At 39.2% G+C, this 25805-nt stretch overlaps 1 protein-coding gene across 1 annotated transcript; it reads left to right on the top strand.

Moving 5' to 3' along the window:
- The first annotated feature begins 742 nt into the window (after positions 1-742).
- On the top strand, positions 743-25706 carry fasn (fatty acid synthase). Its single transcript, XM_048171583.1, has 42 exons — positions 743-987; positions 3911-4060; positions 4355-4507; positions 5379-5552; positions 5836-6036; positions 6590-6712; positions 7150-7265; positions 8449-8583; positions 8698-9160; positions 9649-9836; positions 10242-10431; positions 10601-10695; positions 11358-11492; positions 11597-11800; positions 12112-12227; positions 12325-12500; positions 12591-12782; positions 13414-13494; positions 13643-13828; positions 13956-14135; positions 14217-14420; positions 14540-14853; positions 14936-15322; positions 15527-15697; positions 16112-16227; positions 16369-16523; positions 16913-17116; positions 17204-17354; positions 17440-17618; positions 18471-18590; positions 18676-18798; positions 18895-19118; positions 19216-19417; positions 19726-19877; positions 19966-20057; positions 20157-20554; positions 20645-20833; positions 21058-21285; positions 21902-22113; positions 22202-22300; positions 22468-22719; positions 24034-25706. Exons 2-42 carry the CDS (start codon positions 3934-3936, stop codon positions 24169-24171), a joined length of 7545 nt encoding a protein of 2514 aa, XP_048027540.1. The 5' UTR covers positions 743-987; positions 3911-3933; the 3' UTR covers positions 24172-25706.
- The last annotated feature ends 99 nt before the right edge of the window (positions 25707-25805 follow it).

A 25805-nucleotide genomic window follows, 5' to 3' on the forward strand; every position in this document is an offset into this window, starting at 1 on the left:
TTACAATAAACAATGTGTTAAATATTTTTCCAACATTCATACGACTGCTCTGACATAAAAAAGTCAAATGTTGAAGCAATATGAATACTTATTGTTATGCAAAATAATAAATAAAGAAAAAAAGACGAATATTCATCTGTAGATTACCATGTTTTATTATCTCTTATCTCTTTTTATAAGCTATTTTCTCCAGTAAAATCAGTGTGGTGTAAAAACAAAATAGACACATTAAGAATTCAGTAATTCGTTAAGAAATTTTTAAGTTTCATAAAGAAATTGCTTGAAAATTGTATAGATTTTTTTAATATATATATAAAGATTTCATTTATACATCTTTGAAATTCATTCACTTCAGATGATGATGCTCCCAAATCACAAAATACTGAAGTACCATTCCTCATTCTAGCCTATAATTATAGCTATCCAATGTCATTTCTAATGTTTAAACAAGTAATCCATACTAAGTAGCTAATGAACAATTAGAACAGACTGTGTTTCAATACCAATCCAGTGTTGCGTGCTAAATTTACCCGATTTCAGATTGTTTGCAAACCGCAGACACTCGACCCCCATGTCGCCTTGAACTTGAACTTTCTCGATCAGACCCATAAAGCAGAAATTTGTGCTGCTGTGCATGTGATCATGCCGGGATGAACTTTAGTAACCCAGGCTTTTCAGGCGCTTTTTTTCTCTGAAATCAGCCCATCACTGGCTGCGTCTACAGCCCAGCCTCCTCTCTCATTGGACTGCACCTCAGAGCCAAACTGTCAGCCCATGTGGCGTGGCCATCGAGGATGTCAGACATTTAAATGAAACAGACACAGGGACTCAGAAGGGCGAGAGTAATTTTTAGGGCTTGGCCAAAGGGGGAATCAGGAAACTCTCCATTCTGTACCGGGAGCCGACAAAAAATAAGAGGAGTACGTTATAGTCGCCTCTATCCCAAAGGATCTGCGTGAAACAACGTTAATCTGTACACACACCCAGGTAAGCGAGCATGTATTATTAATCGTGTCAGTTCTAGATCAGTTTCAGACATGCACATTCAAGACTGTTTTTTTGTAACACCATGAAAAACTGAATATCTAAAAAAAAAAAGAAGAAGAAGAAACGAATCATTCCCTTTGAGTCGGATCTTTTTGGTGAATCACGAAACAGCTGAATCACTGAAGCGAGAATTTAGAGTGAGGATTTGACTGATGAGTTGAAATGTATTTTAAGACCTAAAGAAGCAGGAAATGTTAGAAACATTCCATGTTTTATGCATATACCATTTTATTAAAACATGCATTTTTTTATACAAAAATATTTTTTTAACGCAGTGCATATGGGATGCTGGGATGGCGTGCTGACGCAATTACGTCATGACGTAAAGGAATTGCTGAATCGCTGTTCATTGAAACAACCTGTTCGAAAGAATCGATTCGTGTAAATGAGTCGAACATTTTACAAATCTCAGTTGAAGAAAATTACACACATGTGAATATATTTAACCAGCACTCTTCACTTAAAGTGAGTAAGTAAAAAAAAAAAAAAAAAAAAAAAAAATAGGATGACAACATCTCGCGCTATTTCTGTGAGATTATATCTGAGAGAAGTAGCATTATGCAATGAATCTTTTTCTCTATAAACAAAAAAGAAAACATGGTAAGACCACACATTAATGTAATATGTTGGGATGTGGAAAAGCATCAGGGCGGTCACTGTAGAGCCAGTGCGGAATTTATCACTCTCTGAAACCTCCTTGACAAGGTTTGGCATGTAACCAGTGTCACTGAGGACAGTAAGATGTGGAGATGCTTTCAGGACGGTTTTGTGTGACACTATCTATAGTCTAGTCTTTATTGGAGGACGCTCTCTGTATCATCCTTGTCAGGAATGAACATGCAGCCTAGACATCCTTTTTTAAATGTTCAGCTGACTACAGTGTTTATATTTGGGATCCAAATGATGTATGTGTGAAAATAACATTGGGACACACACACACACACACACAGGCACAAAAAACACATCAAAATAAACATGATTTTATCAGTTTATCAAGATTTATCAAATGATTTTGGCACATTAATTGGCTAATTTATGTTTTATACTCATATATCACATGGTCCAAGCACTGTGTGAGTGTGGTTGATGTTTTAAGGACTTTAAGACTGTAATACTGTCATCAGCTGATGACACCACTGCATCATGGGAGATTGTTAATCAGAGCTGTAGCGAGGTGAGCGGTCAGCTACATCAGTAACTCAACGGCTACTTCGGATCTGGGTCAGGTAGATTACAGTCCCTTCAGAAATCTGTTTATTTTCTCGATCTGCATTCTGCTAATCCTAAAGTTGTTGTATTGTGGTTAAATGTTAAACTCTCAGAATAGTAATAGTACTACTGTAATCTTAACTAGTTTAGTGTAGTCTGGTTCACAGCAAAACCAATTTAGCTGTTTTGTGGTGCTGGTTTATCTATAGCTTTGTTATATTTTGTTCAGTTTGTTGGTTTTTTAACATATCTATATAGTGCTTTAAATGACTCACACACATGCACGTTTACAGACAAGCTGTTGCATGTGAGCACCTGCCCGGCAAAGACTCCTTCCGGTTGTCACTATGGCAACAAAGAGCACTAATTCCTCCGCTCAGACTTACCTGTCCACATTTACTAATTCTGTTTATGTAATTGTAAAGTATTTTTTTATGAATATAACTTCCCTAACTAAAAAAATAATGTAATTTTCACATTATGGCTTAAATCCACTCTCAATGACTTGTTACCCTGTCAGGTTATTTTTGTTAACCTGTGAGACTTGATGTCGCTTATTACAGTTTAATCATAAAATACTAAAAATGATTATAAAAGTAGACCATACGACATGCATTATATTTATATTATAGCTCTGTGTGAAAAGCGGCCTAAAATGAAAGTCATTATCCCACTCTAGCTCTCCTTAGCACATTTACGAGAGAAGTAGTGACATCTGATTCATGAGTGAATCATATCTTTTTGTTCATGAATCAACGAGAACCAGAATTTGTTTATAATTTCTCCAGTGTGGAAAAATGATTAAAAAAAAAGATGCTTAGAAGCGTTAGTAAAGGCTTCTCCTATGATTTTCTTTTATTTGCACAATCGTAATTAAGTTTATTGATTTATGACGCATAATTTCTGCAAAATGATCTGTCCTACTTTTAGAGCTCTTTATTGCACACTAATGTTGTTTAAAACTGTGGAAGCTTGTTATGAACTAGCTGTTATGTAATGCATGTTTACTGTTTTCCATGCTACTCTCCATCCATTTTTCACATCATTACAGAAAAATGCATAATATTTTCAGAATTTTTCTTCTGTAGATTATTCTATATAGATGAAATTAACTTGTTCAAGTAGATTTTTTTTAAATTTGTTGAGGGTCACTTTTTTTATTTTTTGTGCTTGCTTTGTAAAGATGCTAAAATAATCAGACGGCATACTGTACAGTTAGATGAGCTGATTTCTCCCTTGGCATATTTAATGCCGTTTCTGTGGTCCTCTAAATTAAAATGAACCCTCCTTTGTGTTTCGAGGAAAGTGGAACAGAGGGACACTTTGTACTTGTCACCGCTTCTTGATTGCATTGAATGAACAGGAATCCCATCCATGCTGTCGCTTTGAGTGCTCTGACCCTGAAACAGGGAACAAAAGTGTCCAGCTTTTTAGGCCACGCCTCCCCCCCCCCAAGCACACACACTCCCGCCTATACCCAATTTTGCACCAACTTGGTGACCCCAACACACAGACTGCTGATTTAAAATGAATGACACATTCACATTCACACAGTTCTTGATAATGCAAATGTAGATCAAGCTGACAGAATCGCTCCATTCTTCTGTTCATTGACTGACCCCTTCTTTCTTGTTCTTTATCTTTCTTTTATTAGAATCAAAGAAAATCTAGCCAGAAATGGAGGATATCGTTATAGCTGGAATTTCAGGTCGCCTTCCTGAGTCTAACAATTTGGAAGAATTTTGGCAGAACCTTTTCAATGGAGTTGACATGGTCACAGAAGACGACAGGCGGTGGAAACCAGGTATGCTAACAACATTCAGTCCAAATCATTTTTATATCGGTTTACTTGCTTAACACGATTTTTATAGTAAATGCTTTTCCGAAGGTGATCCTTGTGGTCGCCTTGCCTACCTGGCTGCTGTTCTGTGCTTTTCCTTGTCCGTCTGGCTTTGGGTGTTATAAAAGGCCCGTCTCTCTTCTCTCTTTTGGCACCAAGCTAATACTCTCATTCATGTGCTAAAGCACGAGCAGGCTTAGGGCGATGAGTAGAGAGCACTTTTGATTCCTTTTTTTCCCCCCTTTTTTAAAATTCTAGGTCTGTATGGCCTTCCCAGACGAAATGGAAAACTAAAAGAAATCGACAGATTTGATGCAGCCTTCTTTGGTGTGCATCCCAAACAGGCCCACACCATGGACCCACAGCTGAGGCTTATGCTAGAGATATCGTATGAGGCCATCGTCGATGGAGGTTAGTATCAGCTGCTCTCTTTTATAATAGGTATTAATATTAAGGTATTTTGTGGTGGCTCATGACATTACAAAATGTATAGCTTGCACATAATGGATAAAAGTAAATGTTATTTTATTTTAGTGTTTTTATGATGCTGATTAAAAAGTTATTTTTTTAATATATATATATATATATATATATATATATTATATATTATATATATATATATATATATATATATATATATATATATATATATATGCTTTAGCTACCCATATGATGTTTAATCAGAAGTTTGGGGTCAGCAAGATTTTTTTTTTTATTTATTAATTTTTTTTAAAGAAATTAATCAGTTCAGCAAGGATGCATTGACATTTATAATGTTACAAAAAAAATTATATTCAAATAAATGCTGTTTATGCTATTCATCACAGAATCCTAAAAAAAGCAGCATGGTTTCCACAAAAATATTAACTGTTTTCAACATTGATAATAATCAGAAATGTTTCTTGAGCACCAAATCAGCATATTGGAATGATTTCTGAAGGATCATGTGACACTGAAGACTTGAGTAATAATGCTGAAAATTCAGCTATCACAGGAATACATATTATTTTAAAATATATTAAAATATAAAACAATAATATTTCACAGTATTACTGTTTTTTTTTTTGTTTTTTGTTTTTAATCAAACAAATGCATCCTTGGTGATCATAAGTGACTTCTTTGAAAATCCCCCAAACTTTTGAACATAATGTATGTTTATTTTGTGTTTATTAGTGTATATATGGCGTTTATAGTATTTATTTAAATAAAAGGAAACAAATGTATTAGTGCTAAACGTGTGACATTTGCTGTGCATATAAAACAAGTTGATTCTTCCGTTTAGGCATAAACCCAGTGTCCATGCGTGGCAGCAAGACTGGCGTCTACATTGGAGTGAGTGGCTCAGAGGCGGGAGAGGCCTTCAGTAAAGACCCAGAGGAGCTGCTGGGATACAGCATGACAGGATGCCAGCGAGCCATGTTTGCCAACCGCTTGTCTTACTTCTTTGACTTCAATGGTATGCAAACATTTACAAGTTTAATTACTGACTGAATGCTAGTGCACCTTGTAGGATGGAACTGGGTTGTCAGAATCTTTGTTTTGAATGACTGTGTCTTCATTCTTTCTGTATGGTGTGATGTGTCGTGTGAGGTGATACGAATAAGTGACTCATTACACAGTCATGTCTTTCACTGGTATAACTTGACTGTCATGTTCAAATGAGGCAACCAGTTGAAATAGATCACTTTGTGCAAGAATCAGCCATTAACGGTTTTGTTTGATGTACAACGCGCATTCAGGTCCCAGCACAGCCATTGACACCGCATGTTCCTCTAGCCTGCTGGCTCTGGAAAATGCTTTCAATGCTATTCGCCATGGCCAATGTGATGCAGCACTTGTGGGCGGAGTTAACCTGCTGCTCAAGCCCAACACCTCAGTGCAGTTCATGAAACTGGGCATGCTCAGTCCTGAGGGAACCTGCAAGTCATTTGACGCCTCAGGTGAGATTACGTACATCACTGTAACGTCTACAGCTTTCTCAGAAAAGTATAAAAGGAATCTGGTTTGTCAATCATTGCATGACTTATTATATGGCACTGTAAGTCTTCTAAGTGTTTAATGATGCATACTGAGTGAATACTACATTCTAAATATAGTATGTGATGCAGCATGAGTTACAGTATGAAACAATAAAGGTTTTATGCAGTCTTATCAAATGCAGTCTAATAAAATATTAAGCAATTGATGTTAAAAGTAATAGCTGGTGTTTTTTCTTGTTCAGTTGTCATATTGGAGGTCAAAAGTCAAGTCGAGCGCATTGCGTTTTGGCATATAGTACTCAACCAGTGTGTTTTGCTGAGTACTGCACATTTTGGCAAAATAATATTGATAAAATTTGCATACTGCACAAAGTAGATTTACTATATACTGCAGAAATAATAGTTAGAGTATTATGGTATGCTATTCTGAACATAGCCCCTTTGTGACTACATTTCTGATTTGCACTCCTGTTAGGCTTTATGATAATTATTCTAATTCTATTTCACCCTCTAGGAAATGGCTATTGCCGCTCAGAAGCTGCTGTCGCAGTACTCTTGACCAGGAAGTCAATGGCTAAGAGAATCTACGCCACAGTTCTCAATGCTGGCAACAACACAGACGGCTACAAAGAGCAAGGTAAACCCATCCTTCCTTCCCACAGACGTCAAATCCGCCTCAAATCCTCCTGCATGAGTGAAATTAGCTTGGTTAATGCTTGTTTACCTGCTCTGGTTAGGCTCATTGAAGCCTGGCATTACTGTCAACGCTGGCACTATAAGTGTCATAGATGCTGGCTTTTCCCCCAGTGCCTTCTGCCACACTTTACACCCCAGTGTTTTTAAACATGACACTTGGCTGAGCAAGAGGGCTGAGGGTGTTTGAAATCTTTGGCATACATCTTGTAGAAACTGATATCTGACCCCTCTATTTTCTGTTGTGTGTCATGTGCTGCTTCAGTACATAGAGTCCGTGCCGTAGCTCACATGTGCGTTCCAGAAAGGCATATGCCATCATGACTGATACTTGTACATCTGCTCAAATTCTGGAATGTGGTCCGTCTTCCCTTTCCCCAGGTGTGACATTCCCATCAGGCGAGATGCAGCAGCGCCTGGTCCGTTCCCTTTATGAGGAGGCCAACATATCACCTGAGCAAGTGGAGTACGTTGAGGCCCACGGCACCGGTACTAAGGTCAGTCAAACATGAAATTACACACAAAACACACATTTCTTATTTTGAGGAGGCTTGCTCCGAAAATAAAAATTGATGTACCTCTTGATGAAAATAAATGTTGTGATGTTATTTCCATCAAGAGATGCGTCATTTTTTTGGTTAAGATCTTGTAATGACAACGCAAGAGGTGAGCACTCTGTAAAGTCTACTCCAACACATCCCATAATCTTACACTGAGGTTAAGGTCTGGACTCAGAGGTGCCAATTCATGTGTGAAAATGATTCTTCATGCTCCCTCCCAGCAATTCTTTCATAATTTGAGTTTGATGAATCTTGACAATGTCATCTTGGAACATGGCCATAATACATCTTAATATATGGTTGTTTAAGAAATTAAAAGCTACACGCTCAATCAATTAGGATTAGAAGAACTGTTCCCAAACATATAACATGCTAGAAACATAATAATCGCAGCCATAATGATCCAGTCATATACTCTTAAGCATTTGCCTATTTAAATCCAAACAGCAATTTTTATTTATTTATTTATTTTTTCTATTATTATTTGGCCGGGCAGTGTATATGTAACTGCAGCACACTGGAGTGGAATAAAGCGCAATTAGTAGGTCATGATGTATGTATATTGATTTTATGTTCACAACTGTATTGAGTAGCAACATGAACTATGGATATTCTGAATAAAATTCTAAAAAGTATAATTAAAACAAGCTTTGAGAAATTATTGAAGAAAAACGATAATAATAATTAAGGTGGATTATTAAGGTGGAATTTACAAATAATTATATTTTTATAATAGTGTGTATATATATATATATATATATATATATATATATATATATATATATATATATATATATATATATATATATATATATATATATATATATATATATATATATATATATATACAGCAAAAAAAAATAAGTCCTCCCACTTTCAACTGCATTTTTTCCAGCCAATTTCAAATGAACATAAAAAGATTCAACAACCGAGAAATAAACAAACAAATTTCACAGACATTTGACGAACAGAAATGGAATAATGATGTCCTCTTTAATGTCCTAAGTTATTGGAACTGTGACATTAATTTTCTTCCACCTGTGTATCTAAATGCAGTCATTGAGCAATAGTCATTTCAGCTTGTTAAGTGGATAATAAAAATAATTCTCTGCTTTCACAGGTTGGGGATCCTCAGGAAGTGAATGGCATTGTGAGTGTATTCTGTCAGTCACCGAGGGATCCTCTTCTGATTGGCTCAACCAAATCCAACATGGGACACCCAGAGCCTGCTTCTGGATTGGCAGCTCTTGCCAAGGTAGATAAACTGTCTTTCAACAAGTCTCCCTGATGAAATTAGATGTCTGAAGCTGAATCCCACATCCCAAATGTGAAGTAAAAACCAAGTAACTCTCATATTGCATGTGTTCAGGTGGTTTTGTCTTTGGAACATGGCGTCTGGGCTCCCAACATCCATTTCCATAATCCAAACCCTGACATTCCTGCTCTAACGGATGGCCGGGTGCGTGTAGTGTCGGAGCCCATACCTGTCCGTGGGGGCATTGTGGGCATCAACTCATTTGGGTTTGGAGGCTCAAATGTCCACGTGATCCTGCGTCCACATGGTTCAAAATCGCTGGCTCAAGCTGCACAACCTTCAATCCCCAGACTCCTGCAGGCCTGTGGTCGCACCGAGGAGGCGGTCACTTCCCTTCTCGGCAATGCCCAACAGCATAAGGAAAACCCAAGTTACCTGTCTCTAATGCATGATGTGTCTGGAGTTCCAACGACAAGCATGCCGTACAGGGGCTATGCACTGATCGGAGCACAGGGAGAGCTTACAGAGGTTCAACAGAACCAGCCCACACCAAGAGCTCTATGGTACATTTGCTCAGGTGAGGAGTCTTATATTCACGATGGTAAACGGGAGAAATCTAATTTTCAGCTAAATCTTTTGCTCTAAAAGAGCTTGATAACATGATAATAATAAATGTTTCTTGAGTGCCAAATCAGCATATTAGAATGATTTCTGAAGGATCATGTGACACTGAAGACTGGAGTAATGATGCTGAAAATTCATTAAAATTACATTTTAAAATATATTAAAAAAGAAAACATTTTAATTTGTAATATTTTGCAATCTTACTATTTTACTGTATTTTTGATTAAATAAATACAGCCTTTGTGAGCATGAGAGACTTATTTCAAAAACATAAAAAAATTGTAACGTTTCCAAACTTTTGACAGGTACTGTATATGTTCCTATTAAGCTGACTATTCAGAGCGAATCAGTCACCATAGTGGAAAGCTTGTACACATGATCACATTGGCTGAATCTTTAATTCTGGGTCATGTCTTTCTTTGTGTCTGCGTCTCCTGCCAGGAATGGGCACACAGTGGGCAGGAATGGGCCGTAGCCTGATGCAGCTGCCTGAATTCCGGGAGTCAATCCAGCGTTCGGACGTGGCTCTGAAGGAAACAGGGCTGTGTGTGTCTCGCTTGCTCATGGATGCTGATGAGAGCACTTTTGAAGACACTGTCCATGCATTTGTTGGTCTTGCAGCCATCCAGGTCAGTCTCACCCAGCTCTAGAGACACCATGCACAGTGCCAGAGTGCAGAATTTCTCAATGAAAAAAATTACCCCTGTAAACTTTGCAACTGATACCAGTCTGCCAAATATTGCAATACAGTGGCACAATCAGTCATGATTTCAAAAGTCACTGCAAGAGATTGTTCATCCAAACATCATAATTTTCTCAGCCTGCATGTCCAAACCTGTATGGCTCAAACAAACTGCTTTTTCCTGTGGAACTGGCACACTTGCATATATTCAAATTTGTCACTTAGTTACAAGACAAAAAAAAAAAAAAAGTCATTTTTGACATCAAACCTAGTAGACTTGCTAGTTGTAGTCTCACAATTTTATGGCTGAATATTTTTCTCTAACCTGAATGCATTCCTTTCAATTTTCCAGGTCGCCCAGATTGACATGTTGCAGAAGATGGGTCTACAGCCTGATGGGATTGTGGGCCATTCTGTGGGAGAGCTGGCATGTGGTTACGCCGACGGCTCCCTGAGCCACAGCGAGGCAGTTCTAGCCGCTTACTGGAGAGGACGCTGTATTAAAGAGGCCAACCTGCCCGCGGGGGGCATGGCTGCAGTAGGTTAGTGTGGCAACAGATTCCTCCACAGGCTTTGCTTCATTAATCGGACGTACAGCCCAAAGCGTCCCTCCATGGGGGATTTGCCTAGTCTTTTGTTCAGCAATGTATGCTGTAGATTTTTATTTTTTTTTTAGCAAGCTAAATGCCTCCCATCATATCCCCCCTTTAGGCCTAACGTGGGAAGAATGCAAAGCTCAGTGTCCACAGGGTGTCGTTCCTGCATGTCACAATGCTGAGGACACTGTCACCATCTCAGGCCCTCAGGTACATGCACTCAAGGAAATAAAAAACATTATATAAATGTCTCTTATGATCATCAAGACTGCATTTATTTGCTCAAAAATACAATAAAAACTGTAATATTGTAAAATATTATTAGAATTCAAAAGATGTGCATAAAAGATTTCTCTCTCTATTGATCTATATATAACAATTATAGAGTTTTTCATTCAAGTTTCTCGATGTATCAATGTTATTTTTCAGCAATTGAGCATGACGGTTCATTTTTTTAGAAGTCTCTCTCCAAATTATATCTCAAACCACTCATCTGTCGTCATGCAGCCTAATAGATTAAAATTGACTTTAAACTAGAGTTGCCAAGTTGGTACTGAAATTTAAAAAATGTGATGATACCAACATTTCCCCCTAGCACTTTGAGCGCTGTTGTGCGGATTATTAAACACTTCTGATTGGCCATTGTGTTCACATGCTCAACAGATATGTCTGTTATTGGCTACAATAATCAACACTTCAAAAACATGTTGTAAATAGTTGTAAAAGTATATATATATTCAATCTATCTTAATATATAAATAAAGTTTTATTAATTTATATATATAACAATTTTAACAATTTATAGAGTGTTTAGAATATATATAATGACAGTATACATGCTAGGACCTAATAGTATGTGTTTGGTTATTCAGGACTCTGTCAGCAAGTTTGTTGCCCAGCTGAAAGAGAATGGTGTGTTTGCCAAAGAAGTGCGCAGTGCCGGTGTGGCGTTTCACTCGTATTATATGGCCTCTATTGCTCCAGCCCTGCTGTCTGCACTGCAGAAGGTGAGTTGGTGAAGCATTGCAGTGTCCCAGTGCCCTCTGGTGGCCATTAACACCTCAAAACCTCAGCACAGATAAACACTGACCACCTGTGTGTGTTTTTATAGGTAATAAAGAACCCAAGACCTCGCTCGGCACGCTGGATCAGCACGTCCATCCCGCAGCCGGACTGGGAGAGCCCACTGGCACTCTACTCTTCTGCAGAGTACCACGTCAATAACTTGGTCAGCCCTGTGCTCTTCCAGGAGGGACTCAACCATGTGCCAGATAATGCTGTGGTAGTAGAAATTGCCCCACATGCTTTGCTGCAGGTAACAGTTGAATTCAATTAGAGTTTATTTATACACCTAAGATAATAAAAGTCACGTGGTTAGTAAACATCATGTATTCAGTTAAGCAAACACATGAACATGTTAGGCAATGATTATAGCTTATGAATCATAAAGATTTTAATAAGAAATAATATTTGACTGTTTAGTAGGGAATTATTATTTTATTAGTATCTATTTTAATTATTTTGCACCACATAAATCAGTGTATCAGTGTATAAACCCAATTCATATGCATTGAAGATTCAAATGTAGATCCATTATTATTAACATACCTAATGATTCACCTTCAGGCCATCCTGAAGCGAAGCCTAAAACCAACCTGCTCCATCCTCCCCTTAATGAAAAGGGGACATGTCAACAATCTGGAGTTCTTCCTCTCTCATGTGGGCAAGATCTACATGAATGGGTTAGTTTCTATACTCTTCTGTCCCAAAGTGTTTTGACGTGACATTATCTACGTTTCAAATGTTAAATGACTGATGCTGACTCTTTTGTATTTGTAGGATTAACGTGGACAGTAATAATTTATATCCAGCTGTGGAATACCCTGTTCCAACAGGGACTCCCCTCATCTCCCCTCACATTCAGTGGGATCACTCCCAGATCTGGGATGTGCCCAAGGTGGAGGACTTCCCTGCTGGCTCAGGGGGATCCACCTCTGCCACCGTGTACAATATCGGTGGGTAGATGTGAAGTTGAAATCGGTAATTTTCTCATTTTTGATGTGGTGTCATACTTATTTTTCATTGCCTGGCTCTGTTTTGTGCAGACATGAACCCAGAGTCTCCTGATTACTACATGATTGGTCATTGTATTGATGGCCGGGTGCTGTACCCAGCCACAGGATATCTGGTTCTGGCCTGGAGGACTCTGATGAGATCACTAGGCACAGTCATGGAACACACGCCTGTTACATTTGAAGACGTCACCATCCATAGAGCCACCATCCTACCCAAGACAGGTAAAAGATTTGCTTTTTATTATACTGTAAGTCTGGAATTCTTTGGTATTGAAGCCTGTTTCCACTGCAGAATAAAAAATAAAAAGGTAATTGCAATTGTTTCACGCAGTTGTCACTCTTTATCTCACAATGATGACTTTCTTGTAATTGCAACTTCATAATTATGAACTTCTATCTCACTAATGCACCTTTTATAGCTCCCAATGTGAATTATTTTTTATTCTAAGGTGGAAAAATATATTACTAAATGTACAAAGTTTGTACATTTAGTCCAAAATTAAGATTTTTTTTTAAAGAAATTAACACTTTTATTCAGCAAGGAAGTATTAAATTGATCAAAAGTGACAGTTTCTTAAAAGTCACAGAGAATCTTGTTGAGTTCCATCTTGGTGATTTGTTTAAAGTGAATGCTGCAACACCAGTCATTTCGCTGCCCATTGGGTTTGCTGCACTCTATTTTTTCATTCATTCAGGTTTTCTCGATGTATCAATGCTATTTATCAGCAAAATTTAACCGTAGTCTACTTCTATATTTTAAAGTAAATTTGAAGCTATATGGAACAGACTAGTAGTTAGCTAGTCCATGTTGCTTAGAGGTAACTGGATTGTTTTTGTGTACACTGCATTACAGGGTCTGTCCAGCTGGAGGTGCGACTCATGCCCGCCACTAACCGTTTTGAGGTGTCCGAGAATGGAAATCTGGCTGTCAGTGGTGAGTTTCCAGACTGTTTGCAAAATCTTAGTCAAAATGAGATTCAAGACTGCTTTTAATGTATGCCTTTAAAACAGGATGTTGTGAATTGACAAGACACTGTATTTAAGACTCATGGTCACACTCTTTATACCCTTTCTGGTCCTAGGTAAAGTGAGTGTCTTGGAAGACACTGGACTTGATACTTTCCATGCTGAGCTGAATAAACCAATGCCTGCAGACAAGGAAGATCCCAAACTGCTTTTAAAAGCCGGGGACATCTACAAAGAGCTGCGTCTGCGTGGATATGACTACGGCAAGACCTTCCAGGGGATACTGGAATCTAACAACGCAGGTAATTCCCCTCAAATGCACCTCAAACTTGCATTGTGGAGATAATATTGGCTAAAACGTAGATTGTGAAGATCAAAAAACAAAATTCGGTCAATCCTAAGCTCTTTATATTCTGGTTCTTCTCACAGGTGACTGTGGAAAACTCCACTGGACGGGTAACTGGGTGACATTTTTAGACACCATGCTGCAGATGATTGTTGTGGGGCTGCCTGGTCGCAGCTTGAGACTGCCCACTCGCATCCGCTCTGTGTGTGTCGACCCTAAACTTCATGAGGAGAGGGTGAACGAGTATGCAGAAGACCAGAAAGGTATCAGACACGCCAACTAGCGGAAGTCTAACTTAACCTGACCTAACTGAAACTTATCTGACCAAAATATCTCATCCTCAGCTGTGGACGTTCATGTTAATCGTTGTCTGGACAACATAACAGCGGGAGGAGTTCAGATCTGCGGGCTTCACGCTACTGTAGCACCCCGTCGCCAACAGCAGCAGACTCCGCCCACATTGGAGGAATTTGTCTTTGTTCCCTATGTGGACTCAGATTGCCTCAGAACCAGTGAGAAACTTGGAGACCAACTGAGACATTGCAAAGGCATGTTCTGATTTTCACTTCACTGAGAAATGCAACATGGCAATTTATATGAAGATTTTTAAAATATTTTTGAAAGAAGCTTCTTATGCATGTATTTGATTTTTGTTTTTTATGCACAGGTCTAGTACAGCGTCTGCAGAGGAAGCTGGCCAATCAGGGAGTGAAGATCTCCATCCCTGGGTTAGAAGATGCGACCGAAGGCCAGCTGATTGGAGCAGAGGCGGAAAAAGGTCTGTTGCGGCTGCTCTCTGTGTTGTGCGGACTGGAGCTGAACGGGAACCTGCGCTCTGAGCTGGAACAGACTGTGGAGAAGGAGAGAGACTGTCTGGTGCAGGACCCTCTGCTCAACGGCCTGCTGGACTCCCAGGCGTTACGCCACTGCTTGGACACGGCCCTCGAGAACAGCACTCCTGGAAAACTCAAAGTCCTGGAGGTATGGTGAATCTTTCATTTAGGATTAAGCAGGGCATATTATGACATGGTTGAAGTTCTCAACATATATTCTTCTCCTTCAGGCTCTAGCTGCCAACGGCCGTGTGTTTTCTCGAGCTGTTGGTCTCCTCAATATCCAGCCGATGTTGCGTCTCGACTACACCGCTTCAGATGTCTCCACTGACCAGCTTTCTGCTCACCAGAGCTCCCTGGAGGAGCAGGGCATCTCATCCGCTCAGTGGGACCCTCTTCAGGGCCCAGCAACAGGTGGTCTGAATGGGGCTGACCTGGTTGTGTGTAACACTGCAGTAGGACCAACAACCAATCCTGCTCTTCTGATTGAAAACCTGACTTCAGCTGTGAGAGAAGATGGTTTTGTTTTGCTCCACACCCTACTCAGAGGAGACACTATAGGGGAGACGGTAGCTTTCCTCACATCTCAAAACAACCAGGAGGGTTTCTTGACTCAGGTGTGTACTTATAACAAGATAAAGTGTGTGTTTTTTTTGTTTTTTTTTATCAGTCAGATCCACAACATAAATGAAAGTTGAATAACAATGTTTTACTTAAATAATAACATTTAAAGAAAAAATTAAACAATGGCAAGTGTCATTTTGTTTTGTCTTGCTTATTGTAGTGTTCTCAAATTCTAAACTGTGTTTTTTTGTTTTCAGACTGAATGGGAGAAGCTTTTCCATAAGTACTCTTTAAATGTGGTCACGCTGAGAAAATCCTTCTACGGCTCCGCTCTGTTCCTTTGTCGCCGTCGCCAACAGTCCTCTCATAAACAGCCCATCCTTATTTTCGTGGACCCTACTGACTACAAATGGGTGGAGACTCTAAAGGTTAGTGTTATAGTCTGCCCATCTGTTTTGTAAGTGCGTGTTTTAATTTTGACCTCGTAATATTTATTTAAAATGTCATAATTTGTTGTTTTTGTTGTTGAAAATGACTTCTCTGGTGACGTATGCAAGACTTCTCAAATCATTTAAATCATTTAGTCTGGTTAAACCCTGCCCATCCACAATTGACTGCAAGCTTGCATTCATTGTGAGTGCAACACTCTCATCTTAAAATCCAATCCTTTGTCACAATATGGAAGGAAAGATCTGTCGCTACTTTTGTTTCATCACGAATTTATTCATGCAGATTCATTAGTGGTGTTGCCAAGGCCACCAAAAGCACTTGCCAATTACCCAGCAACATGCTTAAACCAAATGCATGCCTCTAACCCTTTCCGTCTCCCTCTTTCTCATTAGAGCACTTTAGCTGAGTCATCTGATATCCCAGTCTGGCTCATTGCCACTAAGGGTCATAATGGAGTGGTGGGAATGGTGAACTGCCTCAGACAGGAGCCCGGAGGCAACCGTATACGGTCCGTCCATTTACTGTGCACATATGCTACTGTTATGCATATTTTTGTTGTTAAGATTATGTACTTGACTGTTTTTTTAGTATAGATGTGTGTGTGTATATAAAGTATTCATTTACATGGTCTTTTTCTCCTCCCCAATAGGTGTGCATTTGTTTCTAATTTAAGTAAGGGCGCTGCAGTCCCCTCGCTTGTTCCTACTGAAAAGAGCATGAAGGCATTACTGAACAAGGATCTGGTCATGAACGTGTACCGGGATGGGCTGTGGGGTGTATTCAGACACCAGTTGTTAACACAAGGTGAAATAGAAAGTCATGTAAGACTTAGAGTGACATGTGACCCGTCCAATTTAAAATGATGTAGAGGATTTATTGCTTTTTCATAATACTTTTAAGTGTGTATTACATTGAATAAATTCAGTTTATTTTATCATTTTGTCATATGCAAAAAAGTTGAGCAGTTTAAATATATGCAAATGTACAGCGACTACCAGTAGAATTGCAAACAGTGAAGCTCACACGATTCGTCTGTATAGTAGTCGCATATTAACAACAGTACAGTAACTTGTCGACCTTGAGCGATTTAATGGCTGTCAATGTGAACGCCTCTTTAGATTTGTAACTTTGATTGGATGGAGTCTTGAGTCTTGAGCATGTGACCATCTTCTTTTCTGTGTGTTTATGTTTAGATCTTAGTGAGGAGTTGACAGAGCAGGCGTACGTGAACGTCCTGACCCGTGGTGACCTCTCATCGCTGCGCTGGATCGCTTCCCCGCTGCGTCACTTCGTTCCTTCCAATCCCAACGTGCAGCTCTGCCGCGTTTACTACTCCTCCCTCAACTTCAGAGACATCATGCTGGCCACTGGCAAACTGCCTCCAGATGCCATCCCTGGTTTGTAACCCATCCTGTTTTTGACTATAAGTGAGATCTTGCATGCAAGCTTACTCTAAAAAGACTCTTCTCATTTTGTCCATGTAGGAGACATAGCGCTGCAGCAATGCATGCTAGGAATGGAGTTTTCAGGGAGAGACCCCAGTGGGCGACGTGTAATGGGTTTGCTGCCAGCTAAAGGCCTGGCCACCTGTGTGGATGCAGACAAGCGTTTCCTTTGGGATGTTCCATCCAGCTGGTGAGACCCTCAGCACCTATGAATCTGAATTGGGGCATCTTCTCCCAATGCTCTCAATTCTAAGTGAAGCTGTGTTTATGTGCAGGACACTAGAGCAGGCTGCCTCCGTTCCAGTGGTGTATGCCACCGCCTATTATTCCCTAGTGGTGCGAGGGCGTCTGAGGCCTGGAGAGAGTGTGTTGATCCATTCAGGCTCTGGAGGGGTGGGACAGGCCGCTATTGCTATTGCACTTAGTATGCGCTGTCGAGTCTTTACAACTGTGGGTAAGTGACACACTTTTACTTCCTTAATGGGTTAGTTCACCCAAAAATGAAAATTCTTTCATTAATTACTCACCCTCATGTTGTTCCAAACCCGTAAGACTTTCGTTCATCTTCGGAACACAAATAAAGATCTTTTTGCTGAAATCTGAGAGACTTCGATCCCTCCTTAGACAGCTACGTGACTACAACCTTGATGCTTCAGAAAGACATCGTAAAACTAATCCATATGAATTGAGCAGTATAGTCCAAATTTTCTGAAGAGACATGATTGCTTTATATGATAAACAGTTTGAATTTAGGCTTTTATTCACATATAAACATTCATCAACGCACACATCAGTTGTGGCAAACGGAAGCTCGAGCATGTTTGCTTATTGTGTGCGAGAACCAATGAGGTTCATTCTCATGTTATGCAGCACGTTTGATCTTCCGGAAGAGGTTTATTCTCATTCATGAAGCGGGTTCGGTTGAGCTTTTGTTTATGTTCACTGATCAATCTTTATATGTGAATAAAAGCCTAAATTAAATCTGTTCATCATAAAAAGCAATTGAGTCAATCAATCGAGCAATCGAGTTTCATCAAAAATATCTTCATTTGTGTTCCTAAGTTGAACGAAAGTCTTTGGAATGACGTAAGGGTGAGTAATTAATGACAGAATTTTCATTTTTGGGTGAACTAACCCTTTAAGAGTTTAACCCTGAACATAAAAAAGGTGATTTGTGATTTGTCTATGGTGTGCTTTGACACACAATCGCACACAATCTATTGACTAAATTTAAAGGATATTTTCCAAAAACTATGACTAAAACAATGAAAATGAACATTAAAAATGACTTCATTTTGATTCACAGGTTCTGGAGAGAAGAAGCAGTACCTGCAGGAAAGATATCCTCAGCTTACAGCAGAATCCTTTGCTAATTCTAGAGATGCCTCATTTGAACAGCATGTAATGCTCCACACTCAGGGCAAAGGTGAATAGACTACACAACAGCATATAATCTAATATTGTTGTTGATTTGAAGTTTTAAACAACTGTTTGTATGTGTCTATTTTTAGGAGTTGATTTGGTGCTAAACTCCCTAGCTGAAGAGAAGCTGCAGGCCAGCTTGCGTTGTTTGGCCAGACATGGTCGTTTCCTGGAGATCGGCAAATATGACCTTTCCAACAACACACCACTAGGTGTGTCCCAGATCCTAGATCTGCTATTCTCATACTTTTACACTTGAAATGCATTCCATGTTTTATATGTAATTGTCCATGATGTTCCTGGTTCAGGTATGGCTCTGTTCCTAAAGAACGTGGCCTTCCACGGCATTCTGCTGGACGCTTTGTTTGAGGAAGGCAACAGGGAATGGGAGGAGGTATCTGAGCTGTTGAAGAAGGGAATCGCCAGTGGGGTCGTTCAGCCATTACGTACCACAGTCTTCGAGAGGAATCAGGTGGAGGACGCCTTCCGCTACATGGCTCAGGGCAAACACATCGGCAAAGTCCTTCTGCAGGTAAGGACGGCGGTTAATGTTGAAGAAAATGAGATATTGGATGTTAGATTTCTTATACTTTCCTTTGCTAATTGCTTTACTCTCCTTTCTCCGCTAGGTACGTTCAGAGGAGACAAGCAGCACTGTTCCTGCAGTTTCTCCTCTTTCTATCCCCGCTATCTGCCGTACCTTCTGCCCTGCTTCTCTCTCGTACATCATCACTGGAGGCCTGGGTGGTTTCGGGTTGGAGCTGGCCCACTGGCTCACTGAGAGAGGTGCTCGTAAACTGGTGCTGACGTCACGGTCTGGCATCCGCAATGGTAAATATGCCCTAGGATTTGATCAGTTTTCCTGTCAATGTTGGTATTCTTAACTAAAACTTACTAAAATTACTAATACTGAAATAAATATAAATGAAAGCTAATAGAAATAACAAAAACACAACAAAATTACTAAAACTTAATTGATATAATACTGACTATTTGATAACAAAAGCACAGAATAAATTACTAAAGCAAACTAAAAAATAAAAATAAGTTTATTCTGCTATAACGGTATGGAAATAATACTAAAATAACATTGATGTTGATCAGGGCAGCACTCTGAAACATGTTTATTGTCTTGACAGGTTATCAGGCCAAACGTATTCGAGAGTGGCAGGCCATGGGCATTCAGGTCCTCGTGTCCACTAGTGATGTCAGCACAATGGAAGGGACGGAGCGTCTCATCACTGAGGCCTGCCGCTTGGGTCCAGTTGGTGGCATCTTCCACCTTGCCATGGTAACGTTCAATCTTTGCTTTCAGTTCACCTTCCTTTGTAGTAAACGTAAGGACGACTGTATAACTGAAATTTTTCTCCATAATGTAGGTCCTTAAAGACGGCATGCTGGAGAATCTGACCCCACAGCAGTTCATTGATGTCAATAGACCCAAATATGGTGGAACCATCAATCTTGACAAGTAAGGAAAGCTTTGACACTGTGACGCAGACTGAATATCTTCTTCCATCCTTTACTAGTGGCTGTGATGAATTTAAATAACTGACTCCTTTTTCCACAGCGTGACTAGGCAGAAGTGCCCACAGCTTCAGCAGTTTGTGGTCTTCTCCTCGGTCAGCTGTGGCCGTGGAAACGCTGGCCAGAGCAACTATGGGTTCGCCAACTCCACCATGGAGAGAGTGTGTGAGCAGCGCCGCCACGACAACCTGCCCGGCCTGGCCATACAGTGGGGTGCCATTGGAGATGTGGGTGTCGTCTTGGAGACTATGGGTGGCAATGATGCAGTGATCGGTGGCACGTTGCCCCAGCGCATGTCTTCCTGTTTGGAGGTGCTGGATAGGTTTCTGTGCCAGCAGAAGCCTGTAATGTCCAGCTTTGTGTTGGCAGAGAAAGTGGTGGTCGCTAAAGGAGAAGGAAGCGGAAAGAGGGACCTGGTGGAGGCAGTGGCTCATATTCTGGGTAAAAGCACAGACCTGAAATGTTCAAAGCCTGATAAGTTGCACTTTTTCCTCATGCTTTCAAAGTAACGGTGTAACCTCTTCTGCTCAGGTGTGCGCGACGTGAACAGTTTGAATGCTGACGCCTCATTGGCTGATCTGGGTCTCGATTCGCTGATGGGTGTTGAGGTTAGGCAGACCCTAGAGAGGGACTACGACATCGTCATGGCAATGAGGGAAATCCGACAGCTAACCATTAACAAGCTGCGGGAGCTTTCCAGCCAATCAGGAGGGAAAGAGGGTGAGCATGTGATTTGTGTTCTTGAAAAGTGAAGTACAGCCACGGCTAATATTAATACCCTTACATTTCTGAATAACATAATTAATTATTAATAATAAGGAAGTTGTTAAAAGATTGAAAATAACTTAAAGAGATGTAATTTCATGTTTTGGAAGAAATGTTGCATTACTTGGAGAAACAAAATGCATCAATATAATAACTTTTCCTCAATCCTTTTCTCCCAGAATCTCGAGCTTCTCCTGCGAAGCGCTCTGGTGCTCAAGCTCTGCTGGAGTCAGATCTCAGCCGGATGCTAGTGAACCCTGATGGCCCTACAGTGGCCCCGCTGAACGAGGTTCAGAGTGCCGAGAGGCCTTTGTTCCTCATCCACCCCATTGAGGGATCCATTGCCGCCTTCCGCACTCTCACCGGAAAGCTTAGCGTGCCGTGCTATGGCCTGCAGTGCACCAAAGGTACAAACACAAGCTCAGTGATCTGTGATCACAGTGATCATTTTTCACTGTTACACAGGTGAAAGGCAGTTTACTCGCTTAACATGACATTTACCAAACGCCCGAACGAATGCTGAAGTTTATTATTTTATTTTATTTTATTTTATGCATTTATTTATTTATTCTATTTAATTTTATTTTTGCTTTGCTGTTTTTGCTTTGGTTTGTTTGCTTTGATTTGGTTTGTTTTGGTTTGTGTTTGTTTGTTTGTTTGTTTGTTTGCTTTGGTTCTTGTTTTGCTGTGTTTGTTTGTTTGCTTGGTTTTTTGTTTGTTTGTGTGGGGTTTTTTTTTTGCTTGGGTTTTGGTTTGTTTTTTGCTTTGCTTTGCTTTATGGTTTGATAGTAAATATATGGACTCCACATTTTGGGGAGACAGAAAGCAATTGTAAAATTGCAGACTGCACCAAATCTACCTGCCATCTTTTGGTATAAAAGATAAAACTAGATCAATAATATTACAAAAAATATTAATATTGAGAAACTAGATCTTAATATTGAATTTATTAAGTCAGAGTGGTTAAGTAAAATCAAAACACGTTCAGTCCTGTAATATTTTTTCTGTCACATGTGTTTGTAGCCGCACCTCTAGACAGTATCCAGAGTCTTGCTGCTTACTACGTGGAGTGCTTGAGGCAGGTTCAGCCAGAGGGGCCATATCGCATCGCTGGCTACTCGTTCGGTGCATGTGTGGCTTTTGAGATGTGCTCACAGCTGCAGGCAGCCAAATGCCCTGTGGAATACCTCTTCCTGTTTGATGGCTCGCACTCTTACGTGGCAGCTTATACACAGGTGAAATAAAAGAGCTCCGAAAACACAAAAACAGAAAAATATGGTGTGCCAGGTCACATGGTCATTATTTTTTTTTTTTCTCTAACAGAGTTACAGAGCCAAACTGACCCCTGGCAAAGAGTCTGAGGCAGAGACGGAAGCTCTATGTGCTTTTATCCAACAGTTCACTGGCATTGAGTATAACAAGGTACATGAACAACTATTACTTTGTGGTTTATTCTTCAAAAGATTTTTGATCCTGTAATCTTCTTATTTATTTAAAATGGTCCCTTTCTAATCTGACAAATGAGACACTTACCTCATCACAGTTCGGTCGCATTTATTCGAAGCTAAATCTAATGCTTCTTCACACAGCTGTTGGAGACATTGTTACCTCTGTCTGACCTGGAGGCTCGTGTGAACAAGGCTGTGGATCTCATCACATCCAGCCATAAGAATGTCAGCCGAGATATGCTCCATTTTGCTGCTTCTACTTTTTACCACAAACTGAAGGCTGCCGACCGCTACGTTCCAACTTCCAAGTATCACGGCAATGTGACCCTGCTGAGAGCCAAGGCCAGCAGCGAGTACGGTGATGGTTTAGGATCTGACTACAAGCTGCATGAGGTAAATATATGCACTGCACATTTAGGGGAGACTGAACGCATTTGTAATATTGCATATTGTGTTTACTGTTAACAGATATTTTTCATATATTTATCATAAAGTAACAATTTATTTTATTTTTTAAAATATTACTTTTAGTAATATTACAGAGTATTTTTTGCCTTTTATATTGTTCAAATTCTTTAAGCCTCAGGAATATTTGCTTGAGGGAAACATTTTAAGTGTACGGAAGAGGATTAGGGCCAAGCAATAATAAAAAAAATAAAACCATCTCGAGATTAAAGTTGTTAAATTTCGAGAAAAAAAGTCAAGATAAAATGTTGAGAATAAAGTCATTAAATTGCGAGAAAAAAGTCGTTAAATTACAAGAACAAATTTGTTAAATTATGAGAAAAATGTTGTTAAATTTTGAGAAAAAAGTTGATAAAATGTTGAGAATAAAGTCATTAAATTAACGAATTTATTTTCGTAATTTAACAAATTTGTTCTCGTAATTTAACGACTTTTTTTCTCGTAATTTAATGAGTTTATTCTCAACATTTTATCTCGACTTTTTTCTCGAAATTTAACAAGTTTGTTCTCGTAATTTAACGAGTTTATTCTCAACATTTTATCTCGACTTTTTTCTCGAAATTTAACGACATTTTTCTCATAATTTAACGAGTTTATTCTCGTAATTTAATGACTTTATTCTCAACATTTTATCTCGACTTTTTTCTCGAAATTTAACTAGTTTTTTTTCTCGCAATTTAACGAGTTTATTCTCAACATTTTATCTCAACTTTTCTCAAAATTTAACGAGTTTATTCTCAACATTTTATCTCAACTTTTCTCAAAATTTAACGAGTTTTTTTCTCGCAATTTAACGAGTTTATTCTCAACATTTTATCTCGACCTTTTTCTCGAAATTTAACGAGTTTTTTACTTTAATCTCGAGATGGTTTTATTTTTTTTATTATTGCTTGGCCCTAATCCTCTTCCATATAAGTGAACCTATTATTATTTTTCTTTTTTTGGTAGCTCAAGAACAGGCTTCAACTAGATGAATTTAATGAAAAAAATATTTTATATATTTCATATGTTGAAAAGACAATTTTTATTTTGATAACTCACAACCATAATAAAATCATTAATAAAACAGTGATAAAAGTATTTTAGCTATAAGCAACAGTGTTTTTGCTGCTCTTTGCTATGGAACACTGTTAAGGTAATTGCACAGGAAGTACTTCTGAATCTGGGAAAGAAAGGAAGACTTTTAAGTTCAACGTTGTGCATCCCTGCAGTGTTAACAATTGGATTGTTTTACGTCTGCAGGTGTGTGACGGGAAGTTGTCCGTTCATGTGATCGAGGGAGACCACAGGTCCTTCCTTGAGGGAGAGGGTGTGGAGTCCATCTCAGGCATCATCCACAGCTCACTGGCTGAGCCCAGAGTCAGCACCAGAGAGGGCTGAACCTTCCGGCAAACGTCTTTTACTTCTTTTTTTTTTTTTTTTCACCCTTTCTCTGTTACTTTCACCTGACAAACCAAAACACTGTCTTGCCGTATTAAAGCATGCATGTCTGTGATTTCTTCGTACCTCTCAGCCACACAGCAGCCTTTTCCTTCTCATCTTTCTCATTCTCTTGATATCTTAGTTGCATATCGCTACTTACTTCTCACTAAAAGTTTATATTCCACTCTGGGAACAAAAACACACACGTTGTTTGCTTGCTTTATCGGTTAAGAATCAATCAGCTGCCTGTTCATTGTCTTCTTTAAATCATTATACGTTACTGTGAAATATAAAATGTCACTGATTTCTAGCATGTGAGTCTAGTTAAGTGCCATCACTGACACTGTCTAACCTGTACAAGTCTGCTAAAGGTTCTGTCAAACCTGCGTATTCATGTTCATACATCTTTTCATATCCAACCTAATGATGCAGACTGCAAGTCGAGGCTGAATTCAAATCCACATATTAGCCGTTGGGAATTTAGTTACGCACATAGCTGAGATTGCTGTTTACCAATTTTGAGTGGCTACTGATGCTTCAGCAGTACTAGTTGATAGCTCACCTGTTTCGCTTATGTTTACTGTAGCAGTGTTTTTCTTTTCTGAATGAGATTTGCTGGTTCTCTTGTTGTTGTTACTGAACATCTAAAAGTATGCTGCAAAAATTGTGTAATTGATGTGTATTTAAAAGGGAAAATATGTATGAAAAAAACATTCCTGGATGAAAGTAACAATCAAGAGAGCTGGTTAATTGACTTCTGGTTATGTTTACATTGAAGTTAGGGGTTAATTATTGAACATTTGTTACTTTAAGTAAAAAATGTGTCTCACTATTGCACTAGCGAAAAGCAAAATGCATTAATGACACCGATGTGAAATTCTTGGCAATCCAGAGGGAATCATCTCGGCTTGTACTTAAAAGTTGCTTCGCTGCTTAACTGTAGTCCTGTAACTGGAGTATTAATCTTGTATTGACGTTCCTAATCCTCTTTTTGAGGATAGTACCAACATTCCTTATTCCAGGTGTCTCGCGGATGTATAGCCTACGTTCTCCCAAAATGCTTTGTAATTAATTGACTGCTTAGGTACTTCAGATGTTAGTTGTAGCAAATTCTCGTGGCCAGGTCCACATTAAACACAAGCTTAGTTCATAGCGCAAATCGCATAATTTATCCTAAATCTTGTCAGAATGAAGCGTTGTTTGGTATAGGAGTGAATTTTGGGATGTATGAGTATTTTCTTGGCAGTGACATGTTTACTGATTTTCTCTTTCTGTCACGGCAGAGGAAAGTCTTCTTTTAGAAAGCAAATCACATTTCTGAGACTAATTGTTCAAGTCAGTGACGAACTGTGATTTCTTTCGATGTTAAGAGCAAAGCCGAAAGAGCTAGAGCGTTCCATTTTTCTATTATTGAAATATTTTTTTTTCCTTTTGGTGTAATTTTTCCAGTATTTATTGTACTAGTCAAAATAAAAAGCTATTACTAACATACACATCCAGAGTGTACTGGTTTGTTTTTCCATCAACCGTATTTGATATTCTGAAGCTGTGTTGTTAGTTTAAGGTTATGGATATTTGGTCCTGTAGATTTG

This window comes from Megalobrama amblycephala, linkage group LG20 (assembly GCF_018812025.1).
Source record: "Megalobrama amblycephala isolate DHTTF-2021 linkage group LG20, ASM1881202v1, whole genome shotgun sequence".
Taxonomy (NCBI): domain Eukaryota; kingdom Metazoa; phylum Chordata; class Actinopteri; order Cypriniformes; family Xenocyprididae; genus Megalobrama; species Megalobrama amblycephala.